General features: G+C 43.1%; 1 protein-coding gene across 1 annotated transcript; it reads left to right on the plus strand.

Moving 5' to 3' along the window:
- Positions 1–1,165: 1,165 nt before the first annotated feature.
- On the plus strand, positions 1,166–10,653 carry pdgfc (platelet derived growth factor c; the record flags this gene model as incomplete). The annotated part of the gene is made up of 5 exons (XM_068759280.1): positions 1,166–1,358; positions 3,903–4,083; positions 9,360–9,567; positions 9,655–9,875; positions 10,540–10,653. Coding segments are annotated over 5 exons (917 nt in total), but the record flags the coding sequence as incomplete, so codon positions are not given.
- Between the last annotated feature and the right edge of the window lie 13,626 nt (positions 10,654–24,279).

Genomic DNA, 24,279 nt, shown 5'->3' on the forward strand with positions numbered 1-24,279 from the left:
CAGCAAGCCAAGCATCACTAAAAGCTCTTTTAAACACTCGAGAGTGCATTTTCGACATAGAATATAAATTACAAGACTTTGTTTTTGGATTTAAATCCAAAGTTTGCATACGTACTGAAAGAATTTATTGCCCCACAGAAAGGAGAAGTCCTGCAGGAACTGATGATTTCTTTGCTTTAAAATATTTCCACCACTTTGGACAAATCCCAGCTGGTACTTAAACACCTCCTCATACCCAAACCGCTAAATGGGTAGCTTTCCAATGACTCCTGCTGCAGAGCAACGGCGATGGGTGTAGCCACACCTGGGCTATTGTAGCTAAAATAGCTGGACATGCTAACCACAAAGAGTCACAGCTTCTTTAGGGTTAGGCCTCACTAATATATCCTAACATTTAAAATCATAAATTATTCTTGACTTGTGGTCTATCCATCCATCCCCCATCCCCCGATGTTGCATCACTTCCTGCTTTGCACTTATTAGGCCCGAGCGCCTATCTAGTTAGAACCACTGCAATGTCACAATGAGTATGTTGCATTATATTCTCATGCCGAATTCAAGGCTGTGCTGCAGCGATGTTAGCGATAGAGATAGGAATTGTTCCAGATGTTGATGCTAACCATTCTAATCACTTGATGGAATTCTGTTTTGACTTTCACTGTAAAATAAACGTAATTCATCATTTTTGAACGCAGTCCTATAATCAGCGAGGCTCCAGAGGGTTGCCATTGCAGTCGCCGTGCAGCTCAGGTTGCACTCATCTGCCAAAGTTTTCTCCTGGAGGTAACTGAGCTTAAAGCCTTCTCCCCACCCGGGGCGACTTTATGACGGGGTTTAGCGCTGTGATTAAAGCCCGCGGCCTCCGGAGGCCTTATGATGACAGCACACAGTTAAAACACAAGACCTGTAGATTTGTAAGCAAGCTTATGAATGTGACCCCGGTTCAGTTCGACTTCCGTTTCTTCTGGAAGACAATTTTTCATCTTCGTGTTTCCCACGCTGCCTGATTCTTTTAGTGAATTCATGCCGTTCAAATGAATTGATTTTTTGTTTGTCCGACTGTCTGTTTCACAAAACGTCACGCATCTTTCCAAGGTGTTAGACATACTCAGATTTCATAAACCTGCCCAGCACAAAATACATCACGCTCTGTTTCCTTTTTTAGGAGTGCAAGATTCCCATCAGGAGAAGATCATAACAGTGTCTGGAGAGGGAATGGTCCAGAGTCCAAACTTCCCGTACACTTATCCCAGGAATACCATGTTAGTCTGGAGACTAGTGGCGACCAATAACATGAGAATCCAGCTCACCTTTGATGAGAAGTTTGGTCTGGAGGACCCTGAAGATGACATATGCAAGTAAGAACACTTGTAGCTGTCCATTTTATGTTTGTATTAAAGATTTGTATTCTTTATTATTATTATTTTTAGAATGTTCCTCATCAATTTGTGAGATATTCCCACCTTCTGTTCCTTTCCTCCCCATAAGCAGACTTGCTTGTTAGCTAGGTGCACCAAACACACCTGAATTAAAGCCCATTACCCTGGGGGGGATTCCTCCTTCAGCAGCTAACAATAGCATGGTTTTCTGAGTGGCCATTTGAGAAATTGCCTTTTGGTCTGCTCTGGCAGCTCGTGCATATTGAACATGTAGTGATTTGATTGATCCGGGAACTCATGATGATGCAACACTTCATTTGATGAAGGCCGATAACGCTTAGCGTCTCGTGTGCCGGTTCCAAAGACACGCAGAAACACGAGCACACACGCACGTGTGCGTGTGGACGCTACATTCTCTGATTCATTGAGAATCACGGCCTCGGTTATCTGCGCTGCCGCTCAATCCAAATATGAATCCTCAGCCCCGAAGGATCGATTCGCCCTCTGCGCAATATGCCCAGTGCCGTGTCGTCAATCTACCACAATGGACTGGCTCAGCATGGAGGAACCCCTTCAGTGGGAAGATGGGTAGAGTCATTCCTGGAGAGCCCCCTAATGGCTGACAGGGTGAATGACAGCTCTCTAAGTTCAGACGTTCTGCATGGCAACACAAGATCCCTGTATGTCTCCAAAGGAAATAATAGTGCACACGAGGAAGTAGAGATGAGATCAGTATGTTTTTGTTCCACTGCATTCACCTTTATTGATCAGTGAGGTTTTAAGGGCGGGATTTTGTTTCCCCTTCGCATGCAGACGAGGTATAACGTTGGTGTTGAAATCCCATGAGGCAAAGTTCCACGGTGGGGCAGGGTGCAGATTGATGACTTTTGTGCTTTTCTGTTGTAACAAGACTGCACGAGTCGGTATCCTCGGGGGGGCGGAGAAACAATAACAACATCCTTTTCCAGGGTCACGCAAGTCATCGCCACGTCTACGGCTCTGGCTGTCACATTTTTGCAATCCGAAGCAGAAACAGACACATCAGTCTAGCTGCACACACACACACACACTCACACACAAACACACACACACACACACACACACAAACAAAGAATGCATGCACACACTCAAATTCATAAGCTTGTGTGTGAAGAAATGTAAAATTCTGCCTTTAGACCTTTGCACCGCTGGCGTTGCAGCAAAGAATGACTCCTTCTTCTGCACTGATAATGATGCGCCGCCCTAACCCTCGCGATGCTGCACAATGTGATGCAAATACACAAGAATGTAATCTCCTGTCCAGTGATTCACAGCAATGGAAGGGGATAAAACAAACAGCAACGGGAGATGCGTCGGGCTCCGGTGCCAAGCCTGGAGCGAGAAGCCTCCGATAGGATGAGAGGGGGCGCCTGTGCTGTCGAGATGCTCATATGCCATTCTGTTTGTCCGTGGCACGATGAACAGCCTTCTTACCAAATCCACTGGAGGAGAGGCGTACTGACGAGGGATTGGTCTTACTGCCGGTTGGCATGGCAGCAGAGTCGTGCTTTGGCGGCTCGCAAGCAGAACTGTTGTTAGAAAGGCCGACTGGAAACCAGCGATCACAGCAGTAAATGTTGTGTCTATTAATAATGCACAAGTGAAAAGGCTGCATTTCGGAGGCTCTGTGAATATTAAACAGCTTATTTGCAACGTGCGCCAAAGTCATCCACTTCAGTTGCAGGATTTTTAACATCCCTTTGTTGTTGTGGTCTTGTTTAACTCTCTGACTGTATATATGTTGCATGTGGCACCTTTGTGAATGCGAGAAACTGCTGTTGGACACGGTGATTCTGATCAAATGATGGTGTTTAATGATCAGGTGTCCTGCATTATTGATGAGCCATCTATCAAAGCTCAGGAGTCACCTGAATGCTGAAGTTTAGATGGAAGTTCTCGCTGACTTCCATCAGGAGGGCTGATAAAACCTTTTACAAATTATTTTCATGGAGTATAGCTGACATATTTAACATTCGCATTGCCAGTATTAACGTTCCACAATCTGGTGGAACTTCCTGTGTAATTTTCCATATCAAAAGCAGCAGAGTCGGTCAACTTATCGACCTCTGCGCCTCTGGTTCAGTTTATTCAACATCACAGAAACTCCATTTTTAGTCGTGCACACATTTTTCTTGGTGTTGTTTTATTGGAACCAGCTTGGACCGAATCTGTCAGGGCCAGCGCAAAATGTAAACAATGTTCCCGAAAACCCAAATATCGGATTTAGCAGCACTGAATGAGAGGTTAGCGTTCCCGTTGACGCAAATGGCAAAGTGATTATTTCCAGATTGCGAGGAGTCGGTCAAACAAGGGCGCATTGAACGCATCGCACCCACTGGATACACATGCACATGACCTGAGTGTCTAAAGCAGTGATTTTGTTCAATGTTATCCTTGGAGCGCCAAACACGGTTACATTAAAATCAGCGAGTCTCATGGACTGAAACGACTAACTGCTTCTTTCTTTCTTCGTCAATCCAACAGGTATGACTTTGTTGAGATAGAGGATCTGACTGAGAAAACCATCCTGGGTCGCTGGTGCGGGTCAGAGTCACCACCGGCTAGCCACACTTCCAAAGGCAGTCAGATCCGGATCCGGTTCAAATCCGATGAGTACTTGCCCTCGAAGCCGGGATTCTGCATCCGCTTCTCCCTTCTGCCTGCGGTAGGTGTACCATCGGCATGCAGGACGTTGGAAAAGGTGCATCTCCTACTACGGGTAGTTCGCGCGGCAGGAAGCGCTGCCTCTCCGTGCAAGCAGCAATTAGCATCATTTTTTGGTTGTTGCGTAGCATGGCGTCTTGATTTGCAGTCTTTTATTTTGCGTGTGCCAGAGGTTTTAACGAGGAGAAATGACATCTAGCCACTGGCTCACATCATGTGATTTATTCTACTTGTCGGGATAAACACAACCTCAGAGATTTAAACACAAGTAAATAAAACAGTTTCTTAAAGTCTCTTCACGCGGCTTCAAACTCTGCGATTCTCTTGTTTTACTTTTTCTATTAATACACCATCAAGCTGTCGTCTTCCATAGAACTGTCCTTTATGAAAGCGTATACGCTCTGAACCTGTGCTGTATACTTATAGAGCCGGTCAGAGGTGAGAATAAGATGAAGAAAATAAGTGGTTTCACATTCACAAAGAGGTTCACCGACCCTTGGGAGGAGGGGGGGGGGGGGGGGCATCCATTCAAGCCCCTGAAATGAAAGTAGAATTTAAGAGATAGAAGTGCTTTATGTGTGGAAAAATTGTCACACTGCTTTTATCACATGTAGTATTTCAGAAGTAATATCCGCTTTTACGTCTGTTAACAAATAGGTCCGTGTTGTTTTTCTCTGCACTGCACACTGAACTGTTCTCCGGACACAAAGCGAAACCATTCCGTTTCTGCTATTTCCTGTTACTTCTCCCTGTCCCTTGTCTTTGCATGCAACACAGACTATAATCAGGAATCTTTGTTTCCATTTTCCTTTTAGACTTTTAGCAGAAGTTTATTAAAAAAAAAAACGTTTTGCAACCAGCGTAAGTATTAAACTCATTCATCCCATTGTGCAGAATCATGTTTGGTCACGCGTGCCGCAAAAAGACATGAGCTAGCGCAATATTAATGCGTAGAGTCAAAAGCCACGCTGCTTGTCAGAACATACTGTAATGTCATGACCTCTACCGCTCCAATTCGAGATTTATTTTCTTCTTGGGAGGTAAATAGATTACTAAATTCTCCCTCACCTGAACAAATAGACTGTGAGGGAATTAAGCCTCTTGACGATGTAATTTCTAGTTGACACAAAAGCAACACGGATGTTTTTAAAAGCAGTCAGCCTAAAAAAGCTCGAAATATGTCATTTAAAAAGTTAATTTGCCCGAACCGCTTTGCAAAGCTTGTGCAGGCGTGTTAATCCCATTCGTACGTGTTGTGTTATTTGTGGTTGTTGTGTTTTCATTTTTACATCTACATCAAATGGGTTTAAAACCTGCGTGCAAAGCTCGAATTGGTTAATGAAAATTGAGCGATTAGGGTTTTTTTTTTTTAAGAGCAAATTTGAGCAATTCTGATTGCTCTCTCTTCTCGTTCATAATTCTCTTTCACTTGCTCAGAGAGGGAGAGAAGAGAGACAGAAAGATAGAGAGAAAATCCTTTCATCATTGACATAATCCCAGACGTAAACTGAAGAGACTGCCGTGTTTGAAACTGTCATGTTTCAGTCCTGTTCGCCTGCTATGAGTAAACAGCTCTATTCCTCATTAATGCCTAAAGGCCTGCAGCACCGTGAAATCTGACAAGCACAAATGGGTAAGTGAGTTCGCCGGCGGTGCGTCATGTTCACCTTACACTGATCCATTGCTTCTGAGATCCAAAATAATATTGACGATAGTCACGATAACTGACACAGCACTCATTGGCATTCTGAAACCCGGCTGACATTCATGCTTAGATTCGAATTACAGTTGGATGAAAAGTCTGTAAATCTCTATTGATGTTTTTTTTTTTTTAATCAAAATAAGATCAGATTAAAACGAGTGTGACTGCTGTGATGTTCAAACGTCTCAGTATCTGTAAAGCCGAACAAGAGCTCGTGCTTGTCTTTCATATTCCGACTGGAAGGTGAGGAAACCAGGAGGGGGGGGGGGTGGAAACCCCTCTGCATGTTCACTCAGGCTTCCTTTTGAACTTTCCTCAGAGGGAGGGAGCAGCGCTCTGGAACAGCGGCACTCTGTTTCCTTTGTGGTCTACCAGCAGCTACTGGAACCTTGTGGCACGCAGGAGCCGGCGCTTGGGTTTATATTTAAACAGGCAATAACTCCTCCCCGCAACTTCCATGGCATGGAAGAGGGGGGAAAAAATAAGACCCGGTCTGTAATTCACAGGAAGAGAGTTTAGGAAGAGCGAAAGCGTCGAGGCCAAGAGGTTGTTAAAACATAGAAGAGAAGGAGTCTGTTTAATGGTGCGTGGCGAGCGGTGGGTTATAGGAGCAAACAAAACATACATCATTGTCTCTGTGAGGTCCCAATCCAAAATTAAACCCCGTCGCTACCATAGCGATAACCTCACTGGATTTATTTATCTTAATTGACCGGAGAGAGTTTTTACGTTCAGATCTGAGTCGACAGAAATCTGCAAAGTAAGGAATAAATTCCGAGTTAAAGTAGATGGTAAAATCATGGAATGAAATTGAGGTCTGTTTTTACACCAACCTCAATTTCAGTGTGTGGCGTATCGTGAAATAAAAAAAAAGGCGCTTTATTCACCCACAATATCCTTCCCTTCTTAGGCGAAGCTCTGTTGAGCAAGGAAGTGGTTTCCAGCTCGACGTAAGGGGGGGGGGGGGGGGTATTGTTTTCCAGCGTTCTCGAAATATGCTATTTCAGAGTTTTCATGTCAACATAGTCAGCACAACCGGTCATTTTAGTGACAGAAATAAGGTCATGTGGTCGTCCTGTGTAAAAACAAATGGAGCTGGAAATAAGCTAATCACAGCTTTGGAATTGAGTTATTTCACGAAAGGTCGGGGGGGGGGGGGGTTAAGGGAGATCGGCGGCGATGAGAGCTACGATTCCAGCTTTCACTGTTTACGAATAGAAACACACTCAAAGCAAGTGTAATTAACAGGAATATTTACTACAGCTCATAAATACAGTCATAATCACTATATGTTCTGTGTGTGTATAACTATTACTTTGGGATAGTTGTTCAGCTGTATTTTTTATGTTTATTACCGCCGCCGAGATAAAGTAATCGCCGGTGTTTGTCTGTTTGTCTGTCCGTCTGTTAGCAAGATAACTCAAAACGCTCGGGACGGATGTGGATGAAATTTTCAGGAAATGTTGGGAATGTTACCAGAAACATATCATTAAAGTTTGGTGACAATCTTAGAAGAGATCCTGGATTCTAGATCACTTTGAAAATGTTGGTAGCATTGCAGTCAATGAAGCTTCAAAATTAGTGAATATTTTCTGGTTCATTAAAGAATGTACATAAAGCACTTTTTCTTATTGGGGCAAGTGAGAAGATAAAATTTGCAGCAGATGTTAAGATTCTTTGGGTCTAAATTTGAGAACATTAGAGATGTTCCTACATGTTAATGAATTAGCATCACATATTGATTGATTGATTGATATTGATTTGATCCTGTTGTGCATAGGATAGCTCAACAATATGTTCTAATTATATTAGGTTCATTCATCGAAGTGGCTCTCGTGCTTGTAGCTTGTTCGTCTGATGAGATGTTTCTCTGAAGGATTTCTTGGGTTCTCTGTCTGATTCTGAGCTCGCACAGCGCTACTAATTGGGGAAGTGTTGCATTGTCAGCGCTTCCAGTCCCCTGTGTGTGCCACTGCAAAGGCTCGAACGATGAGAAGAATCTAAGAATATGTCCTTTGTAAATCTGAGAACGCAGCTCAGAGAGAGGACGGCTCCATTTTATATTAGTTATGCCTCCATGAATCTACGAGGCCGGTCTTACCTCTGATGATTTTTGTGTCTGTTTATCTCAGGATGCCAAATGAACCAAAGATATATGTCGTGGTCATGAAGGCGACCTCATTAGAATGAGTCAAATCTGAAAAATGAGCCCAGTTGTGCCTCAGCTGTGTTTTTGTAGCCTTTGGTGCAGCCAAGTCAAACCGCCATCAAACCACCGGCATCTCGTTTTCAAGTCAACACTGAAAGAGACTCAGATTTTAAGATGCAAAGTAAAGAGTCCAATCAGGTTCTTTATAATTAATGGCCTGTCTGTCCCTTGTGTTTGAAATTACATTAACTTTGTATTTTTATTGGCTGTAGTTGTGATGTGTGTACTTTTGTGAGAAAAAAAACACATTTTCAAAGAAGATATTGTTTTTTTTAGCTTTAATATATTTGCACAAGTAGTAAATAAGTCAAATCACAATGTCTCAATTCAAGTGTCGTGAATGGAAATGCTTTACCTTCCAATACGGGAGATCCCTTTCTAAATCAGCCCTACAAGTCATCAAAGGGAAAAAAACAACAACAACAACAAAACGCTGACAGGAGCTAATATTTTCAATGCATCAAAAGCTGTATTCAATTCTTCTTTCTTTTAAGTGCCATAACTTTTCCTTCTACCCATCAGTCATGTAACAGCGGGCTGACATGTTGGACAAACGCAGCATCACAAAACTGAAAGGTTTCACAGCTTCTTCTCCCGTGGGAAGACCGACACTCCGGGTATCAGGCTCTCCAACTGCTAGGGAATAAGTAGGGAAAAGCGGCATCATCAAAAAAAAAAGAATAACAGTAAAACAATCATTGAATGAATCTTCTCAATGGAAACACTGACGCATATCTCGGGATGCCAGGAAGGGCAATTGGAAGAAAATCGGGGGGGAAAAAATTGAGATTACACGTGCCATGGGAATACAGCTGCATATAAATACTGTACTCTGCATTAGTTCTCAGAATCAGGTAGTGTTCATCCGGTGAATTGGCCAATGGAGGAATATTGTGTAAAATGTCAGCTTTTCCATGCATTGCCATTTCTAACAAAAGGAGCGTGAACGGGACCCAGCTGGCCGGGACTATTGTCTCTGATTAAATAAAGTCAACTGCAGCATTTAATGAGCTTGGAGCCAATTCAAGCCCATTTTTTCCCCCCCATGACACAAAGTGCAAAATTACAGAGTGGAACTCCTTTTGTCAGTGTTCTTCCTGTTTTAGTGTTTAGAACCTGGATCCTGCTTACGAGCTCTTAAATGTCACAGAAATTGGCCGGCCTGTTAGGATGTTGCAACGGGGGGGCGCAGTGGGGAGAGTTAGGGGTTTGTAAACTAAAACACTCCGGGGTAATTTTGCTCTCCCTGGAAAAAAATGGAATAAACAACTAAAGTACAAGCCCAACAGAAGAATAGAAACCTAGAATTGTATCTATTGTTTCTTAGATTAATTTTCTGCTCGGTCACCTCCTGGTTTTTCTACAGCGAGTCTCAGAGCCGGAAACTCCTGCCGTTCTCCCTCCGTCCCAGCAAGGCATGGAGAACCTGTCAGAAGCTGTGGCGGCCCTGAGCACCGTAGAGGAGGTCATGAAGTACCTGGAGCCGGAGCGATGGCAAGTGGATATGGAAGAGTTGTACAAACCCACATGGCATGTGCTGGGGAAATCCTTCATTCATAATAAAAAAGCCAGAGGTATCAGATCGCTGTATTCACTGTGTTACAGTTGCGACGTTCGTTCGGACCGTGTATTAACCTGATCTGGTCTTCTGTGTCTTTGAGGAGGAGCTGATCTCAATCTGCTGAGGGAGGACGTTCGACTGTACAGTTGCACTCCACGCAACTTCTCCGTGTCTGTGCGTGAAGAGCTGAAGAGGACCGATGTCATTTTCTGGCCGATCTGCCTGCTGGTGAAGCGCTGCGGCGGAAACTGCGCCTGCTGCTCTCACCGCTGCTACGACTGCCAGTGTGTTCCCGCCAGGACCACCAAGAAATACCACGAGGTGCATATCAAGCTGATGATGCGTCGCTCAGTCGCCGCACAAACAAGTAACAGAGTATCCAAACTGGGCCCATTTAAAAGTAGAAAACAACTCGCAGAGCGCAGACCTCCGCCAAGCAGCTCATTCCCCTCCTAATTGGGTTTGCACCGTCCACACGGTGATCTGGATCAGCACCAACAGTTCTAAATTGTTCTTGGTATCTTTATACATCAACCTTTAAAAGTAAACGTGAATCAGAGTTGTGCATTTTTAACTGGTTTTTGAATCCATAAATTGCTTTTCATGTAAAAATTAAATATTTTTTTCCTGACCTCATTCTGGATCAGATCCAGAAACATTTTTTTCATGATAGTTCATATCGGACCCCTTTATGAGTGAATTGAATGCATATTTTACAATACATGTATTGTATTTTAAATCCTCTATTATAAGTAAATGGGAAAATCCAGATTTGTATTATTATTTTTGGATCCAGACGCGTATCCGGATCACTCTGAAAATTTAGTGGGATCTAAGTTCGACCAAGACCCATCTTCTGATTATTGTTTTGTTGTAATCCTGCTAACAGACAGACAAACCCTGACCTCGTTGGCGGCGGTAATCAACCTGACAGCCTTGCTTTAGATTCAATGTAAGAATACTGAAGCATTCTCCTCTTTTATAGGTTCTGCTGTTGAAATACCGAAGCGGCGGCAGAGTCTTACAAAAGTCCATGACTGACGTGGCGTTGGATCATCACGAGGAGTGTGCCTGTGTGTGCAGAGACGACCGGGACTGACCTCCGGCACGTGTAATAGCTGCCGCTCGAATGACACAATGTCTTCTGTCGTTGCGACGTTCCACATTTCATCCACTTGCATCGGGAGCGAACAGGATTCTCCCGTTATCCCACTGTCCTTTCTCTAATTGGATTAGAGGGAACAGACTGGAATCGAATAAATCTCCCGAATGGATTTGCCTGCTGTGGAATAGCAATAATGTGCTCCGAGTGCATTTGATACGGACAAAAAAAGACACTGGAGCAGATCTGCTTTGAAGATTCTTCTGCTCTTCACAGGCATTTTCGCCTCCTCTGCTTTTACAAAGTTCAACCAGCGTGGGATGATGCTGTAATGTAAAATGGGAGATGCTTTGTTGAAGTACTTTGTTTTTTATGTCCAGAAGTGAGCTGGCTCCAGCTGCCTTACTGCCCCCCCCTACCCCTCTATTAATACCACCGAGGAGCGCAAGGGGCTTCGTGACCAGTTCTCTTCCCTACCGTCTTCTTTACCGTAGATTTAATCTGTGATCTCTGGCTGCCGGGACGGTATTATGTGTAAATAGGTCATCTGCATTTCTTTTCTGTACCATCATGCCTTTTCTACCAAAGATGAGATCAAAGTTGCACGGAGTAGAATCAGCAGGTGTCGTTTGTTACAGCTCATCCTTTGACCCAGACCCGCTCCGTAAAATGCCAGGTGTCACAATTCTTTCTTTTGCTCATCTTAAATATTTATTTGTTTAACGAAAGGGAAATCAAGGTTTGAAATATCGTTTGTGCTACGTTCGTCACTAAAACGGTAGAAATAGCCACCGCTCTTCATTGGTAGTCATTTTACATCGGCATTTGTCTCGTGGATGTATTTCTCTTTTTTGTTTTTGTATGCCAAAGTTATTTAACTCTACTTTTGCAATAAAATGTTTGCGTATTTCATTGTACTGAAGATCAAAAATAAATTCTTCCATTTCTAAGTGGAGGCATTGTGCTTGGAAATAGTGAAATCTTCAGAGAAGGCAATTTAGTACAAAACAAATATTTGCTTATTTCACAGGGAGATAGCATACATGTCTGAGATAGTTACATTTTGGTGAGAGATCCTGGATTCTGGATGTTAGAAATGTATCTTGGATCACCAGGTCTGACATTCCTTCAGTTCAATATTCATCAAGTTCCCGATTTTAAACAATGGCCAGGTCCGAGTTCTGTATGCAGTGATGGAAAGTGTCCTGTTAACACCTTTTTGTAGTAACTTTGAGAGGACTGGATCACAATTGAGGTCTTGATCTATCAGAATCCAGCTAGCTCTATCTAAAGCTGGCAAATTCCAGTTCTATTAGCTGAAATTAAATTGACATGCATTACACTGGTTTAACTGGGCCAGGCTATCAATGCAGCGAACTAATATATATAAAATATAGTAACTATCTAGGATTTTGGGATTTAGTAAAAAAGAAAAATAATGTCACATAAAAGTGCTATTTTTTTAAAGTAAATATGAAGCTCCACTAAACCTTTATTATCTATTTTGTTTCTGTCTCCACAAGCTGCTTATGAGACCGTGGACAGTGTTCACTCCCACGCTCGGCCATCAGGTCTCACAGGAGGAGGTCCTCATCCGTCCGTCCCGCGCTGATGTCCCGGCCAAAGATTCTGATTTAAAGCGCATCCTGGTAGGCATTTGTGTGGACGCCAGATGCTACTGCGTAAAACCGCCGGCTCCCGGTGTGGTTTTTATAATATTAAACAGATTGCCTTACTTAGCTGGTGCAGGAGAAACCTCACTGGCACAAGATATGACAAAGCATGGCCGCTGAGTGTGTTTGTATATGCATGAGTGCATGCGTGTGGGCGTGTGCAGCTAGTGTCGACTTGCAAGCCCGTCTGCTCGTTGCTTCCTCTCTGCGAAACCAAAGCAGCCTCAGTGGGGCTAGACCGCAGCATTATGGTGTCATTTAAGTGTCTCTACTTAATGCGAGGAACTACATTTTAATTCATTTTGTCTGCGAGGAATTTCAGCCTCTTGCCCAACCAAGCAAAAAAAAAGAAAAAGAAAAAGCACGGCTGAGCAAATAAAAGTGCAAATAGAAATTTCACCATATGCAAACCAGCGGATGCTGAAGAGCACAGACCATAATTGCAAATAAAACACATAATCTCACCAAGTGAAATCTCGTAATGCTCTTGGAGCAGGTGCAGGCTGGTCGAAGGCTCTGGTCGAAGGCTCGGATGCAATTCTGCCTCCTCTGCATGAGTCATCTCTTCAACAGGCGCAGCCTTGAATCTTATGTCACATTTACCTGCATGTTCTTATATTATTATTAGGTTGTACTACGCACCGGACGGAGCAGTGCTCCTAATCTCTTTGTATATCCACTATGCAAAGACAATAAAGGCTTTCCATTCACACTCACCTCAAAACTGGAGTTGCAAAACGTTTGCTCGGATAATCCGCCAGCCTCAGTGCTGGGATCCAGGTGAGCGATTACCCAGAGACCCCTTGAGTTGACTTGACCTTTACCGGCTGTGGTCAGATAGAGGCTGCGTGCTTCACTAACGTCTCCACAATCATCCGTCACCTGCGATCACAAGTCCAACTTTATACGCTGACATTTCTCTGATTAGCTCGCAGAGATGATCAAATTTCATTAATTTGTCTGCACATTGAGAATGTGCGCTCATCGTGATGCAATTTGTTTAACGATCCTTTTGGAGCCAAACCAATCCGAGGTTTTCTCTCAAATTATGCTCCAATGAATATTTTATTCCGTGAAACGTGATTTAATATCTTTTTTTTAAATCAGAGACTAGGCGAAGGGAGAACTGCATTGCCTTTAGTTTAAATACATCATCATTCACCTGATACAAACCCTGCCCTTAAAGCACAGAATACCAGATGTGTTGCCGGTGAAACTCTCCCGCAATTAAGCCAAATCATTTACTTTGATAGTGTCTACTAACCAAGAGAAGAATGCACGCTGACCCATCAAGGCCCACCCTTCCTCCTCAAGGCTCTGTGTTCTGGATTTGGCCCAGTCGCTTATTGGATGATCATTGAGTCTGCTCTTATTGATGAAAAGCAGATTGCAGCTTCTCGTTTGCCTCACTGCAGCATGAAAGAGACGCCGTTTGTCTTTGGTCAACGTTTCACTCATGAGTTGTTGATTATTAAATTATTATTATTATTAAATGTAGATACTTCATGGTATGTTCAAAGCAGAGCGTCTAATATGCATTTTACTTGTAGTTTTTGATTTCTAGCAGTATTATAGAGTTCAGAGCAAATTTTAAAAATCCTTCATCACGGTGTGGTAAAGCGGAGCGGTTAAATGTAGGATGTAATGAGGAGATGAAGGGCCGAACTGGGAGTCATCTGTCATACGAATCCGCCCACAGAATGTTTTATGTGGCGCTCCGGTCCACGGCGCCGCTTTGTAAACGATTCCCCAACCCATGATTAATACTAAGCTAAAGTTGAAGACCTTTCATTCCCAGCAACAACAGCCAGTCCTCTGAAAGCCACTACTTTGGTACCCTGTAATTATCAAAACATAACATGCACCCGCCAATTTGGCCGTTCCAGCCCTGCAGTGTGCTGTTAGCCAATTAGGGATGTTGGAGATAGCTTCAGGACGGGGCGGCCACGCTTTCCCATCACCGCTACCAACGACCTCGTGTCCCCATCGCTTTCTGCAGCAAAGTGATGTGATTTGTTTGTGACTAGCTTGGCATCGTCGGGCGCATTTGATCATTTTTCCACCGGCCGTCCCATCCAGTGAAATCCAAGCATCTCCAAACACGAATGTTCGTGATAAACTGAAGGATGCCATTCGAAAATTCTCCATCTTCATTTAAAACTCCTCGGCAGTCATGACTCAGGCTCTCACGGGACTGCCAGATTAAATATATAATGATATACGTATATATATGATGATTTTACGAAATCTGAAGCATGCCTTAGTTTGGTTTAAAGCCGTCTGCAGCATTAATGGTTAAAATAATATCGGCCTTAAACATCTATGGCAAAAAGCAATTAGCATCCAGTTAGCATTCTGCATTGAGCCACAAACTAGGACGTTTCAAAAGAACACAAAACGGGTACAAACTAAAAGTTGTTGTTTTTTTATTATGTAATGGTCGGCTTTTCAGCCAAAACAATGTCATCTCTTCCTTCTTTTAAGGTTTCCTCGCTGACTGGCTCCTTCACGCAGCTATTTAAGACATTAATCCTCGGGAAGAGACTCACGGCTGCTTTTACATCAGCATTAACTCAGCACAAGGGCTCTTTCACGCACACCGGACAGAGATTGATGGCTTCTAATGCCACTTTATGTTCCTCTCTGAGGGAGCGGGTGACATCGTACCCTATGTCAACGGCACTTTTTCCTGATAGTGTTATTATAAGATGCGCTTGGGTGTTAAAGCAGGGTAAGAGATGTATGTAGGATTGTGCGACAGGCCTTGCTTTCAAGTTTGCTTTCGCACTTCAAGAGTCGAGCATCAGGAGACGGTGACCATCAGTGAGTTATTTTCTTTTCTACGTGTCTCGGACCTGCCCCGTTGCCTCAAATGGGCCAAGTCAAACGTCCTGTTTTCCTTTTTACGACTTCTTTTGAAAAGAGTGTCGCAGACCACATGTGAGGCGCAACACAGGTCCCAGTCAGAAGTTCTCTCAATGTCCCATTCAGGTCAAGGAGCTGCTGAGGCACTTCTTCTGATGTGGTCACTGGAGGGGGGGGACACAACGGACGGGGGATCAGGTTCCGCTTTACCGCCGAAGGAGTAGCGATGCCGGCCTCGTCTTTCCTCTAAAAGCTTTCCAGTCATTCAGCTTCTGGAAAGTATTAACACAACATCGCTCATAATTATACAACAGCCTTCGCCAGTGCGTCCAGCGCTGATCGCAGCAAAGCACCCGTCTGTCCGAGGGCAGGAGCAGCTATTGGATCTCACATGTTATTTTGTGGCGTTGACACCAAAGGAGGGCTCTGAAGGAGTCGGCCTTTACTGTGTCTCTACCCTCTGTTAACAATAGTTAGGTCCTGAGTGAAGCTAAGATAAACGCTCCCATCAGATAACCTTTAAACATAGACCGGCTGCTCTCCTCATAAGGAAGGACCGTTTGAACACAACACCATTTCCGAGACATAACGCTGCATGGGCAGCATGAACTTTAAGTGTTTTGTTACTCTCAGTGCGTTAAGCTTAACCTAGCATCCTTTCCAGTTTTCATATTTTTTGTTTCATATTTCTTTTTTATCCTTTAATGCTCAGACTGAACCAAAACAGCAAAAATACCGGAGGAGATGACTTTTTAGACGTTGCAGTGTTTTGGTCCTCATTAGTCGTCCTATAATGTAAAAACAACTAACTTTAATAAATAAATACAATTCCAAACAGTCCCATCCCAGGTCCGGGGCTTGGTCCGGAGCGTTACAGAGAGGACGTCGGCATTGTGGACAAACAGACAGAACAACCAAAAAACAAACAAACACGGGTGAACACATATCTTCCTCCATCTCTCGCACTTTTTGTGAGGTTTTACAGCCAGTAAAGTAATAAAGATTGCTGCAATCTCAAGTTTGCTGACTTTGACAGCGTCCCTCAAGGTCAGATAGGTTGAATTCTGAGAGAGATAATTGCTAAAAAGAAATCCCCTCTCGCCACCATTTTCCTTTGAAAACTACTGAAATATAAATCAAAAAGGAGACTGCCAACAGTTATTCCAATTCATGTTGTAACTACTGAAACCCTTGCTTTGTGTTCTTGTCTGCAGTCGTGTTTCTCATTGAGAGGCGATGATCATTCCAGTGAAAACCTGATCTGTGGTTTTCAATGAAGACATTATTCACAACCTGTCAAGAGGTATACAAACAGAATTCTTTATACAGCATGTGGTTAAAGACTAGAGTTTGCGGTCAGAGGGATAAAACACATAACTCTAAGGGTTCCTCTGGCTTTGCAGTTCTCTTTTCAGTTAATACTGCCTGGCATTTAATGCACTTCCTGTTATCATTCTACATCAACGGCTGACATTCCCTTAATAAAAATGTCTTTAAACTCAGATAAGATCAAACATTCTCATATAAACTGTGGCAGAATTATTAAATACAGAAGGTGGGAGGAGAAATCCACCCACTCTGTCTGAAAGGGTATCAAAGCCGTCTGACTCCCCCCCCCAGGTATTGGCTTGAATCGGGTAAAGCAGCATGATAGAACTTGATGATGCACCACTGCACGCATCTCCAAAAACTAAACCTTTCACTAACAGAGAGCCTCTTTTTAAAAGGCAGTGAAGTCATTCAGCCAGAGACAAAGAAGCAATGTGTTCAAATCTGTGCTGACATTATATTGTCTTTGCACTGAGTCGTCAGTATTTCATTAGAAACATAACGTACCATTCAAATACTCAAAGTACTGAATTCACTTTGCACCCACGCGTGAATTTGCCCCGCTTGCATGCTGGTCATGCACAGGATTACGTGCAATAGAAGGGCTATGGAGGCTGCGCACGGCGCCAAGTAACTGCCGAGGGATGTTTTTATTGGCTCCTTGATACTTGGTTTGTGCAGAGTTTAGCTCGAGCGCGCATCGCATAGCCCACAGGTCTCGACGTTGCCTAGTTGGGCTGTGGGTGAGTTGCTTCACGATTCATTTAGACCTGAAGACATTCATTATATTCAGTCTAATTCATAAAAGCCTCCCTTTGACATGTGTTCTGGTGTTTGACAACAATTCACGAGGCACAAAGTTTTAGGAGGTCACACTGGAGTCCAGTGTGACCTCCTAAAAGTAGAGGATGAAAAACAATAGAGAGAAATAACTATCAACAGGATAAATAAAATGAAATGATATATGCATGTAACTTTTTTTGTAAATAACGACGTTTTTTTTACGCACTTTGTGTTTTGACTCAAATGGCTTTCGTAAATTGTACATTTGTATAACATTTTAAATTTCTATAATTGTGTTCCACAGGGAACCAAGATTGGGCTCCCTGCTAAAGGCCTTCTCAACTTGAAATTTAACCTATATCCTTGTGTGGAAACGAAGCTTGTGTCTTTATAATTTAATGCTATATTTTGTGCTCAAAATTGTATCTGTGGCCTCCAATAAATAAATAAATATCTAGTGCTGACAAAAAAAAAAAGAGGACAAAGAGTAGCATATCTTAAGATGGTTTGAAACTGGATTAAGGAACTATTTTCTGCCTTTGAGGGGAAAAGAAGCTTCATACTCTGCTGTGAAAATATGAACCTGAACCGTGTAGCAAATAATGGCTTTCTAAGATAATCCTCTAAAAGACAGTTTCTGACCGTCTCCTTGGAGACACAGGAGAGACGGCGCTGTGTGGGAGCAACCAAGTAGAGCTTATCCAGAGACGGCAAAGCCAGACAGGTCACAGTCGGTTGCCGGGGGGGGGGGGTCTCTCCGAGCATCGCTCAGGTCAGTCAGGATCCATGAAGGTTTGAAAACAACAACAACAAGGTCACACATTCATTTAAGGGATGATTTTTTTTTTGTTCGTAAATAGTTTGCAGCACAATCTAATAGCACAAGATATGGACTCCTGTTGTGGGACAGTGGAGGCTTGGGCTAAAGCTAATAACGCAATACTTATAAGTGTAAATGAGATCAATTATGTCTTCATCTCTGTTGTAATTGTTGTCAAATCTTTATAAACATTTCAACACGTGGTATTCAAAGCACTGTTTGACTGATTATTTAATGAGCTTGCAACAAAAATAAATGGTCTATACGGTGAAACCAGACTGGCAAAAGAACAGAGCTGATATGAAAAGGAACTTCACATGAGTAGCAGGCCCCGGTGGTTGCCACGGCTGGGAGTGTTTCCACTTACGACGCCAAGTGGTTGCAGGCAGTGCCAAGAGATGGATCCAGGCGGCGGGATCGTAGAAGATAGACTCTGCAGGGGAATCTGGGAAAGTCCGATGGTGGGAACATTTTCTGATTTTCTCTGTGAGCAGAACCTCGGCTCGCCCACTCTGCAAACCTCTGTGGTTCATTTTCATTTAGATCAAAGGGCCCAGCCCCAGGTCCATGCATGCAAACACAGTGAAACATCTGCACCAGAATCCATGATATTTCCCCTGAGGATTTTTCAAGTGGACATATTAAAACAAACTCCGGCATGCTGTCGGCCACACCTCTGACCACTGGCGCTCTGGCCATTCTGTGTCCACATGTGTCCTGGTTTCACAGGACAATAACCAGGAATGGCCTACTTAATCACGAGAAACTGTGCAAAAAGATTTCTTCATTCTAGTTTCGTTCATCTAGATTGGAATAATTAAGTGTAGCTTTTGTTTCATTTTTTTGCAGGATAGTTCATATCGGACCCCTTTATGGCTGTGATTTTTAATGAGTGAATTTCAATGCATATTTTGCAAGATATGATTTTTTTTTTTAAAGCCTCCAATATAAGCAAGTGGGAAAATCCAGATTTTTTCTATCCAGACAGGTATCCGGATCGCTCTGAATATTTTATGGGATCTGAGTCACACCAAGACCCATCTAGATTTTTCATCTAGATCCATCCAGAAGTTTTTCACTAATCCCACTAACACTCAAACAAACACACAGACAGACGCCATCAAAAACATCCTTGGTGGAGGTAAATATTGTCTTCAAGATGTCATTATTTTCTGCTTAATGGTTACTTAAAGATCATTCATTCATCCAGAGATTAAACCCCACACCAACTCTCAGTCTCAGCAGAGTCATCAGCCACCACCACCACATCTGAACTCTTCATAGACACATTGTTTATATTCAATGAACACTGAAGAACCTATCAGCACCAAATTTTAATTTTGACATATTCATTTGCTCATAAGGTTTTATGGTATTTAAGTGGTCATCCAGGCTCATATATCAAGAATGGAAGATTATTTAAAGCCTTAAAAGCAGAAACCAGTATTAAAGGAATTAAAATTACAATGAAACGCCTCAGTAAATTGTAAAATTGGGAAAACATGTTATTTCTAATGCATAATTGTCCCTTATAGAATTAGAAAGCCTGTAGAGAATGGCCACTTTAAATGGAGTAGAGGAGGGAAAATGGCAAGTGATTGCGAGGAAGACTAAGATGAAGTGCCGCCATCTGTGTCGGTGGCTAGAGTCGTGGTGGGAAAGCACCTGTGTGAGGCAAAACCCATTATAAAACTATTACAATGCCATTTCCACAGAGGAAAGAACACACGTGGCCTATTAGATAATTAGAGCATCCTTTTCCTCCATGTCTCCCCCCACTACGCTTCCTCTCAGTAGCTCAAAACTGAAACTTTAAGCTTGAGAAACTAGAACTGCCCCTGCTGTCGACTCGGCTGAGCTCGCGGGGACAACATTAGACAGACGTTGTCTATCATTTGTCTTTGTCAGCACAGCAAAGAGCTTGCGTCCTCTCCTTGCCCTCATCATTGCTACTGAAGACTGGAGAATAATTATGCCTGGATGGGTGCGGGTCGGGTGGCACGATGGAGTCGTGGACTACATGGATTTTATCAATGGAAGTGCAATATTTAGAAATCCTTGCAAACCTGACTGAACTCCAAGCTGTACATTTTTCTATACCCGTTTAGAAGGTCCCTAAAATAGATGGAGGAGGGTTATGCTGGACATGTTTTCATTCCAGGTTTAAATTGCTAGTGCCCCCCCCCCCCTTTTATGCTCTCATTATGGTTTAAATGTTTGCTAGGACAAAGAATGATTTATAATTTTGTACTTTTTGGGCGCCTCACCCTGTCACTGAGGGTGCCCCCAGCCAGCCTGCGGAGGAAACTCATTTCCACCGCTTGTATCTGGGATCTTGTCCTTCTGGTCATGACCCAAAGCTAAAAAAAAAATATATTAAAATACAATTGAAAGAAAAGCAATTGATTACCACAAATGTTATATGTGTGGTAATCAAACAAACATAGCCCCGTTGACCAACAATGTTTGTTGTAACTTAGAAGAAACTTAATGACTCAAACTTTTTTTATATTTTTTTATAGATATAAATCAATGATCCTCACTGAGACGGGCCAATTAGAATTCATGCTGACTCTGAGCACACAGGCTTCTGTCTGGTGAGTGAGGATGTGTATCAAAGAACAGCTGAAGATGAGAATTGTTTACCCACGTATTCCCTTCCCGTCAGTGATGAATAATAGAACTCAAACGCAGCCGAGAGCGAAGCAGCAACCCTCAGATCACACCTCACCTGTGGAAGTCTCTGCCCCGAGCAACGTAATGATCGTGTGCTTGAGTACAGCAGGCGTTTGTTTAAAAAGGAGCGCTAGTGGAGACAGAAACATAAAGATAATCAGGAACATGGCAAACAGCAGCTGAATCTGTCGGAGCAACCGAGTCGGAACCGACTCCGTTGTGTCGCTGCCGTCAGTCTATTATGAGGTTTCGCTTAAATGAGATGCAGGCGGGTAAAAATCATGCATGGCATTCATCCACGTGATGGGATGGCAACCGCCTGGCGTGTCAGCATCGTTGACCAATCGCTGACCCCCCAGATCTCATGTGAATTTGTTCTGTGCACATTTTCCTGATGTTCGCTTATCTGCTTACAATTGCATATGCGTCTTTCCTTTAGTGCATTCATTTCTCCAGTTTCTCCGGTTTCCTCCCACCTCCAAAAGCATGTAAGTTAGGTGAATTGATTACTCTAAATTGAGTGTGTGTGTGTGTGTGTGTGTGTGTGTGTGTGTGTGCGTGATTAGGGTTAGAGCGGTTGTCTGTCTCTGTGTGGCTCCACGATGCGCTGGCGACACATTCAGGGTGTACCCCGCCTCACGCCCGTAGCAAGCTGGGATAGGCTCCAGCAACTCCTGTGACCTGCAAAGCCACAGGATGGATGGATGGATGGATGGATAGATGGATGGATGGACTATCAGAAGTGATCAATAAAAATACATCTAAACTGAAGAGTTCATAAGAGTTCGTATGGTGACATAGTGGGTGGCAAGAAGGTCCTGGGTTCAAATCTACTCTAAGAGAGGTGGAACTTTTTATATTTATTTGAAAGGATTAACCCCTTGAGATGAAACCATCTTGTTTTCAATTATGGCCACACCCCGTCCCATCTATACCTGGTTCTCAGTGTAGTCGGAGGTGAGAAGGTTGGACAGAATAAGGGTTTATACCCCGATGCTGGCTTGGCCTGGCAACATTATGCTGAGACATTATCTGGGACAGAGGTTCTAGCCCATCGCTGCAAGTGCCATCAATTATATGTTAATTAAAATCACCATTATCGAATCAGCCTGAGAGCGGGCTGTGCACCGCATGTGGGTAATGGAGATTGTAATATTGACATCGCGTGCAAATTGGGTTTCCCTCATTTCAAAGAGTCGGATGCCTGACGTAAAACGAATGCATTTATTTTGAAGCTTGATGTTGCACCAATTCTCCAAATGACAAGTGCGGCTTGATGAGATGGGAGGGGAAGAAGCTCCAGGTTTTTGTCTGAAATCCTTCCAGGGGAGAGCCTCAGTGATGCAGAAGGGAACACTGCCACCGAGAGGAGAGATGTGCCGAGGCCAAACTCGGTCTCATCGCAGCCATTTTGTTTCCTGAATGAATCCATCACTATCTTGTCAAATGCCTGCAGCTAACTCAGCTCGTCTGATTTGCAAGCCACAGAGCTCCAGGGTGTCTGTATTTGAATGTCTCCTGCTTTTGCGTTTGATTTGCTGGTGTGCATCGTCGTATTGCAGCAATTCCTTTCAAGAAACTGGGTTAGATGTTTTCCAGGTCGCTCCCCCCAGCCTGTCCAGCTGACCCCCAATATCCCAGCAGGCCTCCGTGTACAGTATGCAAAGGAACAACATGAGACTTTAGGTTTGCTTGAATGCTTCAAAAATCCAGGTGATTAAAGATTGAGATCATTAGTCCCGACCATTCCACACCAGAATCTAGCAAACAGGATCATTATTTATGTGCAGAATCTTATCACTTTATACTAAACTATACGACGTTCACATTTTGAGGGAAGAAAATGAGATGCTCCAAAGAAAATAGCATTAGTAGTCATCAGTTCCTGCCATGATGGTGGAGAGACACCGTCGAAATGTGACCCTGGCACAGCAAATGCTATTGAAAGCCCTGTTGCATAGCAACACATCTCCATCTGCAGTTAAGCTTCTCTCCACCCAAGAAACAACGGTCGTTTATGCTTCACAAGCAGCTTTATGCATCATTCTGTCGGGAGAGTTGATTCTTTGCTCCGCTTTTTAAACTAAATTTTTATCTTTTTCATTTCTCTTTAGATGTTGCAATAACAATGCTGCACTCAGAAGTCAGCACACATGCACAGACACACACATGCACTCACCTATGCACATGACTCTGTGCATGCAGTAGGTAAAATTGTCCAAGTCCACATTCTGACTGGATAATGATCAAAAGCCTGGAATACTCTACTTCTGCACGTGCACATTTTATATTTCAGCCCCGTGTTGCCGTCGTGGTCTCACTGAACAGAAATTCCTACAAGGACATTTGAGGGCAGGCACTAAGCTCTTTCTTCGTTTACTTGATATAGATGTCACTGTCTTGATCTTGCAGTAAAACGAAATGAACAAGGGGTTTACTGTGGTCAGGATTGATGTGAGCTCGGGAACGTCAAAAGCAAAAAAGTGGCAATCTTCAAAGCTTTGCACAAAGCAAAGTGGAGCCAGCAGCAGAGGGATCTAAATTCGGCTGGGGACAAAAATATCACTGAACAAATGAGCTATCAGGCATTGTTTACCCAAGGAAAACACACAAAGTGCATGATGTATCATTGCAGTTCCAGACTAGACCGAATGAGGTCATTCCACATAATATAACATAACAAATTCAACATGAACTTAACATTCACGGTCCTTCTACTGATGCTTTTGCTTTTTATTTCTAAGTTGAAATATTGATTTCATGGTGAACCCAAGTTTCCACATGCTATATTCAAAAAGCTAAGCAAACCCAATGAGCATTATTTTAGCCTCACCAGGTGTCGCAGTGTTTCCACATTTCATACGTCTAAAGTTGTTAAGCAGCAACATTTTTACATCCAACCTGAGATACTGCAGGTTCAGAGGCAGGACCCCCACAGGGCACAGTCGAGTTTTAAGCAGCTTGGATTGAATTACATTATAATTCCTTGGGTGAGAGCAAGCTAAAAGTGCTCCACAGTTTGAAGTCAGTTTGAGAGTGCAGCTCCAGATTTTAATGCACATTATTGCTGAGCACTGCCTTTTTAAGGGCAGCATGGCTGTACACTTGGCTGGAGAATGGAGCCTATCTATTTTTATCTGGGCCCACAGAAGAGTGTCTGGATGCTGAAACTGCGGAGCAAACAAGTTGTTGCAATTATGGAAGCAAGCCAAGCGGAAAATCTTTTGAGAAAAATGCTAATTATAATTCCTTTCCATTTTCTTCATCCAGATATGGAGACTTTTATGAACATGGTTGAGGCAGTGAAAATAGTATGATCAAAGCTATAATCTATCTATCTATTACATGTGACATCACACTTTTGTCTGATAGCTGCAGGTCCAACATGGTACTCTAGCGCCATCAAGTGGACAATATAGCAAATGCCCAAATCCTCAGAAATTATAAAAAATAATAATAAAAAATATTACTCAGTGA

The sequence above is a fragment of the Brachionichthys hirsutus genome, unplaced genomic scaffold (assembly GCF_040956055.1).
Source record: "Brachionichthys hirsutus isolate HB-005 unplaced genomic scaffold, CSIRO-AGI_Bhir_v1 contig_1466, whole genome shotgun sequence".
NCBI classification, from domain to species: domain Eukaryota; kingdom Metazoa; phylum Chordata; class Actinopteri; order Lophiiformes; family Brachionichthyidae; genus Brachionichthys; species Brachionichthys hirsutus.